We start from the raw sequence: 7,835 nt of genomic DNA, 5'->3' as shown, positions 1-7,835 counted from the left end.
TTAATAAACATTTAACCATAAAGATTTTTTTGGGGGGGGGGGGAGTTCTTTTTTTTTAGTTAGATATTTGTATACATGTTTAGATATGTTTTTCTTTCAAATCAATCAACCTGAGAACGTCTTGAAATGAAGACGAAACGTTGATGAATATGTGGCGATTTAATCGCGAAATGATTCTGACATATTCTAATTTTTTCAATTTTTTTTTTTTATTTTTCACTAATTATTCACCCCAAACAAGGCATAGTACCATTTTGACATAAGGGGCTACTATTTAGGACCACATTTGCAGGAATAACATGTAGGGAGTTGAGCTGCAGTAAAATGTACAGAAAGTTACTACACTATAACCATACGCGTAACTATAAATTGGCGACGAATATAAAAACCAAACAAAACTAACAGATTAACATCGAAAGAAAGTAATAATTAAATTGGTAAACACCTTCAGGTTGTTGAATAATCTTTCTCATATGTAGAATCATGAATGAATTCACACAAAAAGGTGTAACATGAAAACTTATTTCCTCATTCATCAAATTTTTTTTATTATTTTGTTTGGCCACTGGTGTTATGACATTTGTCCAATTTCTTCTGTGTCCAGACCAGTACTGTTGACGTGATTTTTGAAACAAGCTCTCTACAAAATATCCATAAGTCCACTTTTCATAAACCCACGTATTATGAAGCTTCAATATGTATGCGTGATTAGTGTATTACTGGTTAATATAAATACGGCACAAGTATGGCATAATCACGTTGACACACCAGTTCTGGTCAAATCACCGAAGTTAAGCAACGTTGAGCCTGATTAGGACCAGATGGGTCACCGTTTGGGAATTCTAGGCGCTGTATGTGCTCTCCGCTTATCTCGGTATTTGTTTCCAGTCGTCCTATACATACACTTCACTTGCCACTGGTATTGAACAATGTCGACTCAGGAGGGGTGTGGTTGGAGATTGCACAACTCCTGTCACAAAAATTTCATGCGCAAGCACCCTTACAGTGGGTATCCATAGTCTGTCAGTGACTGAGGGAGCCTCCTCCATAAATAAATCCTGTTATATTTTATAAATGACATTTTTTTTTTAGTTCTCCTTTATTTATGTATTAGAACAAATAGAAACTTGATAAATCTTATAATTTTAATACGTGTATTTTTTTAAGCCAAAACAAACTGAATATTTGTAAGTGTTTTTGAGAAAGGATCTCTACAAAAGTCCACTTTTTGCGTATTACGAAACTTCAGAATGTGTGTATATTTGGTGCATTACTTGTTAACAGAAATAAATTCTGTTATTTAACAATATTAAAAATAAAAAAAAATAAATGGGCGCTTGTGCACTACTAAGTCGGAATCACTTTTTTTGGTTTTCAGTGGAAACATTTGGAGAGTACATAGCAGAGGCAAACAAATGCAACTCCAGGACCGAATCATAAATATATGCGTTCTTTCTTTCTTTTTTTTTCTTTTTATTTTATTTATTTATTTATTTATTTATTTATTTATTTTTTTTTTTTTATTATTATTATTATTATTATTATTATTATTATTATTATTATTATTATTGTTGTTGTTGTTGTTGTTGTTGTTGTTGTTGTTGTTGTTGTTGTTGTTGTTGTTGCTGCTGCTGCTGCTGCTGCTGCTGCTGCTGCTGCTGCTAGTTTTTTTATTTATTTATTTATCTTTTGCTGCTGTTGACTTTTTTAAAATAAATATAAGAAATTTATAATAACACAAAATAGTTTATTATTATTATTATTATTTTACTTTCAGAAATGTGTTGCAAAAACTTTACGCTCATGTTTTTATTAAAAACTAAAGAATTATTTTGTTTAACTGTATTTTGTATTATTATAAGTTTCTTATATTTATATTTAAAAAAAGACTTCTAAAAACAAAAAAAAAACACGCATTTATATATTTTTAAAAAATACATTTATTTTCTAGTCAGTCCTCAAATTGCATTTGTCTCATCTGCTATGCACTCTCCCTCTGTCCTAACTGAAAACGAAAAAAGTGATTCCGTCCTAGTAGTTCAGAAGTGCCAAATAATGTTATGAAATACTAGCGGGGAGTGAGGGGCGTCTGGCTTTGCCCGGGCGTAAAATACGCTTAAATATGATATTTTAATTTGTCCAGATTTCGTATATATTATTATAGAGTCGTGATTTCAAAAATAAAAAAATAAGTATTTAGATGCCATCAGCTAGAATCGAAACTGAAACTGTAGCATTCAAAGCTGGTGACGTTATCACTGTACCAACGTGACACACGGATGAACTGATTAAAAAATTTTAATTTAAAATAAACTAAAATGAATGTACAAAATGTTTAACAATTTTTTTTTTTTTTTTTTTTTTTTTTTTCAATTTTGACTCATTTTTGACCTCTTAAAAACTATTTTAAACGGCTAAAGACCCATAAAAGAACAGCCCATAAAACAATTCAACCATTTGAGGCCCCTAGCGCTAGTCTGCAACTTTTTAGTTTCGGGGGAGATAGAGTTTGAAAATATGGAGACATAGATAAACCGACAGACAAATCGACAAACAGACCAGTAGACAGACAGACAGACATATCGCCGCTTATATATTAGATTTTAATAAATGATTTAAATCATTTTTTTTCTGAGACTTTTAGTGTAATACACTCTTTTCAAGGAAGACCTATATATTTTTTTTTTTTTTTTTTGAGCATTTTCTTTTTTCTTCATTCTTCTGGTGGTACGTATTAACGCTGAGGAGCAGTTCCTCGTGGTGAGAGAAAAGGATACGTCCAGTGTTGTTGATTGTCTGAAATCGATGTGCATCTGCGTGGCTTGGTACAGATTTTTAAATCGGAGTTTGGTGACATTTTTTAAAACTCCTACTTAAATCCTGTTATATTTTATAATCACGCCGAGTCACAAGAAACTTCTAGGTTGGTATCTGGAGGTGCGGTAATTCACTGGAAGAGATATGCGCCCCTAGTCTTAGTTAAGATATGCATCTAGGAGAAGGTAACTCTGATGACGTCGGCAGCAGGACCTTGGATGGCCATGGAGGTGAATGAATCTCTAGCAGATGAACGGTTCTGCCGTATTAAGAGTTACGTTATTCGACTGCATCTATGCGGATGATCTAAGGACAACGGATAGGAGCGCTGGGGAAGGTAGTGGCAACCCACTCAATGTATTCTGCCAAGTTCAAAATCATGTGATGTCTTCGTAGGAATCGGACCAACAGTGGACCGTAGCTTATGGAGAACGCTAACTATGATTTCATCTACGGTATGAACAAGCCACGATACAATAATAAGATATTTTATAAATTAGATTTTTGGTGGGGGGTCTTTTCTATTTGTGCTTTAAAACGAACGGAAACTTGATAACGTCTATAATTTTAATTTCTTTTTTAAGCCAAAAGAAACTGAGTATTTACAAGTCGTGTCTTCACTACCAAGAATAAAGAAAATCATGTCACCATGCAACATATCCAAGACGGTAAGTTGTCTTTTTTGATTATTTTTCATTTATTTATTTATTTATTTATTTATATTGTAAAGAGTAAGTTTCTTTACATTCTCTGCGGGAAATTATACACAAGGTCAGACGATATTTAGAAAAGCCAGTATATCTTCTTCAGGTGTATTTGGTCGAAATCCGGAATCTAAGGCTTCAAAAATTCATATTAGAATTGTCCATAAGAACCTGTAGCGTAATGGATAAAGTACTTGGTTAAATTCTGTTGCAAGTGACACACTTCTGAAGGTTGAATCCCCAATGCAGGCGATACAAACAATACAATTGCAAATTACATAAGACTAGTAAAGGGGGGCGGATATAAAATACACTTATAAATGATATTTTAATTTGTCCAGATTTCGTATATATTATTATAGAGTCGTGATTTCAAAAGTAAAAAAAAAGTATTTAAGTGCCATCAGTTAGACTCGAAACCGAAACTGTAGCATTCAAAGCTGGTGACGTTATCACTGTACAAACATGACATGCATATAAATTGATCAAAAATTTTAAATTAAATTAAACTAAGATGACTGTACAAAATATTTATGTATTTTTTTTTTCAATTTTGACCTCATTTTTTGACCCCTTAAAAACTATTTTAACTGGTTAAAAGACCCATAAAAGAACGGCCTGTAAACAATCCAATTTGAGGCCCCTGGCCCCGCTCTGCGACTTTTAGTTTCGGAGGAGATAGAGTTTGAAAATATGGAAACAGACAGACAGACATATAGCTGTTTATATATTGGATTTCTATGGTTGATGGAATGAGAGCATGGATTAAATAAAAGGTTCCATTGGAAATTCCATGCTAATTCCCAAGTTCAACAGAAAGATTCCAGAGTTCGACAAGATACACCTGAAGAAGGTCGGAGGTTACATCGGCCGAGTTCTGAAAATAACACCCAAGACGAGAACAGTAGTCCAAATAGTACTAATAATAGAAATTATTAATGCTCATCTAAAAAATTCAAATATATTATGTTGTACTAGACATTTTAACCTGTTAAAAACGGGAAAAAGTTATGGTCCGTTGATTTAGATTTAATGCTTTATGCCAAATTGATGGTTGAATATGGTTACATTTGAATTCACTTTTGCATTAAACCCTAATCCCCATTAATCCTTAAGTATGCATCGTACAGATACAGTAATACTTAGTTTACTGCACTTATCATACAAAATTGCAGATCAACCCAATAGTTATATATTATTTAATTGGAATTCATTATTGAGATGAGTATTATTTATTAATTTTTATTTATTGCGGACTATTATTCTCATCTTTTCTTAGTTGTTTCACGACGTTTCGGCCAACTATTCCTCTGGCCTTCATCAGGTGGTAACCGCGACGAATAGGAACTCTGAATCTCCTGACTGCATTCACTGCAATTACTGCCTTCTGTAGTTGTTGTCGTCTCACCACGTTTTTGGGCAAGTAAGCTTCTGGCTGGCTTTGGGTAGGATTGAAACTGCTATCTTCAGACAATCATCACCTGGAACCGTAGAGATTCAACGTCTCTATCAACTGCGCTACGGGCCCCGAAGGGCGATCAAGGTTGAATTTTTTGGTCTTATAAATTCATGTTTATTAGCTGATCTTCCATGGTCGAGTCCGTACGGAATGGTATAATTATTTAATTGGAGTTTTTATTGAGATGAGTATTATTTATTAATTTTTATTTATTGTGGACTATTATCCTCATCTTTTTTAGTGGTTGTTTCACAACGTTTCCGCCAACTATTTCTCTGGCCTTTGTCAGGTGGTAACCGCGACGGATAAGAACTCTGAATCTCCTGACTGCATTCACTGCCTTCCGTAGTTGTTGTCGTCTGGCCAGAGAAATAGTTGACCAAAACGTCGTGAAACAACTAATAAAAGATGAGGATAATACTCCGCAATAAATAAAAATCAACCCCATAGTTTCTAAGAAAGAATGATATTTTAATTTGTCCAGATTTCGTATATATTATTATAGAATCGTGATTTCAAAAGTAAAAAAAAAAAAAAGTATTTAAGTGCCATCAGCTAGAATCGAAACCGAAACTGTAGCATTCAAAGCTGGTGACGTTACCACTGTATATGAACCAATAAAAAATTAAAAACTAAACATAAACTTAGATAAAGTCCAAAAAAAAGTTGTCAATCTAATCAGTCCCACTTTATCAACTAAGCTCCAGCCCCTGTCTCATCACCGCAATATTGCATCACTGTGCCTGTTTTACAAATATTTTAATGGAATGTGTTCTGATGAACTGGTTTCGCTTGTACCCCCTCGACGTACATATCCTTGACAAACCTGCTTAGCAATAAGATCTCACCCCTTCACTGTTGATGTCCCTAAATGCCAGAAAGCTTTCTATTCTAATAATTTCTTCCCTCAAACAGCTAGACTTTGGAATTTCCTTCCTGCTGCCTGCTTTCCTGGCTGTCCTGATTAGCAGTAGTTTAAATGTAATATAAACAAATATCTTGTTAATCTTTCCTAGACATGGCCCCAAATAGTAGCCCCTTATTGTTAGAGCGATTCGAGCTCTGAAGTATTTCCTGCATGTTGGACACCTGTGGGATAATGTTGTACCAGAGGTGTTTACTGCTCTGTCTTTTCTAATGTCACGTTTTCTTTCATATTCTTCATTGCACGCGGATTCAGCAATTGTAGCCCATTTGTGAGTTGCAGCGCACCAAGAACATTTGTCTTGGGTTAGTTTTTCCCATGAGTAAGAATACAAACTAAACTATCTAAGAGAGACCTTCATATTGTTCTTGAACTGTTTATACTGTCCTTCTACGGGTCTTTTTCCTTTGGACACTTCACCGTAAAGGAGTTGTTTTGGGAGCCTTGAATCAGGCATGCGGCATATATGACCTGCCCAACGAAGCTGGTACTGCTGAAACATAGTGTGTTTATTGACGGGAGGTTTGACCTGGCTAAAACCTCTGTGTCTGGTATCTTGTCTTGCTATTTGATTTTCAATCTACAAAGTCAGGTCATATGGAAATGGTTCAGTTTCTTGGTATGTCTGCCATATACAGTCCAAATTTCAAAAGCATACATGATGATGGTAAGAATGACAGCCTGCTCCTGTAATGATGATGGTAAGAATGACAGCCTGCTCCTGTACTGATGATGGTAAGAATGACAGCCTGCTCCTGTAATGATGATGGTAAGAATGACAGCTCGGTGTGCTTTAAGTTTGGTCTGCAGCCAAATTTCTTCATACTCTCACACAGTGACTCTGAGACTTTCAAAGGCAGCACTAGCTTTCGCTATTCTGCAATCGACTTCATCGTTTATGTGTACTGCCCTTGACAGAATACTGCTCAAGTAAGTGAACTCGTCCACAGCTTTTAGGTTGGTTCCACGAATTGAGATCTGAAGCTAGACATACCTTTATCCAGGAGCAGGCTGGTACATTATTTTGGTCTTCTTTAGATTAATAGTCGGACCAAAATTGCTGCATGCCTTAGAAAAACGATCAACAATATTTTGCATGTTTGGCTTTGTGTTGGCATAAAGAAATAAAAGGTCTCGTATGATGGTGGTCTTAATTCTGATGACAGCACTAAATCTTTTAAGTTGAACAATTTCCCATCTGTCCGACTGGTACTGCCACCTGGGGCAGACGTTGAAAGGTATACTGCAAGCCTCATGCTAAGGATATACCAGCTCCTACAAACACTTGTTCAGTAAGACGACTTACCAGAATATTATTCTAAACTGTAACAAAAGCCACTCAATAACTTTGAATAGTTCCCTTTAGCTGTACATATATCAAAACCAGACATAATCCCCTGAACATCAGGTATCATTCGTTTTGTCTTTGTTGTCATATTAACTTGGAAGTCGCCTTATTTATCATTGATTTTCATCTGCTAAATGCTACACTTACTTCTGTCACACTGGGTATGCTGATAACAATAGTGTCTGCATGCAGGAACTCCTGTGGAGCACAACTTCATAATAATTATGTATAATTAGTTTTACTTTTTATTCATTTTTTTTTTTAAACAAGGTTTCATATTTCATAAAGCTTAAAATCTTAGCACATGAAAATCTAGAATTGTGAATTAGATATGCAGTGTTCAAGTTTAATCCAAGTGAGGAATATCGGTTTTATTTGCATCATCATCATCCTCATCATAATAATAATAATAATCATTATCATCATCGGTTTAGCATCCATTTTTACATGCTGTCATGTATTGGATGGCTTTAAAAGCAACCTATCTCTGGCCAGTTCTTTATTCATCTCTCTTTACCTCGGATCTATTTTTCATCATAGTTTGAAATAATCACACAGAGTTATGATTCCTTTTTAAGATAT

The 7,835-nt window shown here is 34.7% G+C and overlaps 1 protein-coding gene across 5 annotated transcripts in view; it reads left to right on the top strand.

Moving 5' to 3' along the window:
• The window catches only part of LOC145263131 (uncharacterized), a 126,163-nt gene that overhangs the window by 55,102 nt on the left and 63,226 nt on the right, over positions 1 to 7,835 (top strand). For all 5 annotated transcript variants that reach the window (XR_013864481.1, XR_013864482.1, XM_080120079.1 and 2 more), the window contains exon 3: positions 3,402 to 3,485. Coding sequence is in view for 3 of the 5 variants with exons in the window: in XM_080120079.1 (XP_079976205.1) it covers positions 3,402 to 3,485 (84 nt within the window). In the remaining 2 variants the exon portion in view is untranslated. The remainder of the gene's footprint in view (positions 1 to 3,401; positions 3,486 to 7,835) is intronic.

The sequence above is a fragment of the Euprymna scolopes genome, chromosome 38 (assembly GCF_053919585.1).
Source record: "Euprymna scolopes isolate OS-2025 chromosome 38, ASM5391958v1, whole genome shotgun sequence".
NCBI classification, from domain to species: domain Eukaryota; kingdom Metazoa; phylum Mollusca; class Cephalopoda; order Sepiida; family Sepiolidae; genus Euprymna; species Euprymna scolopes.
This window is presented reverse-complemented; position numbering and strand designations above follow the sequence as displayed.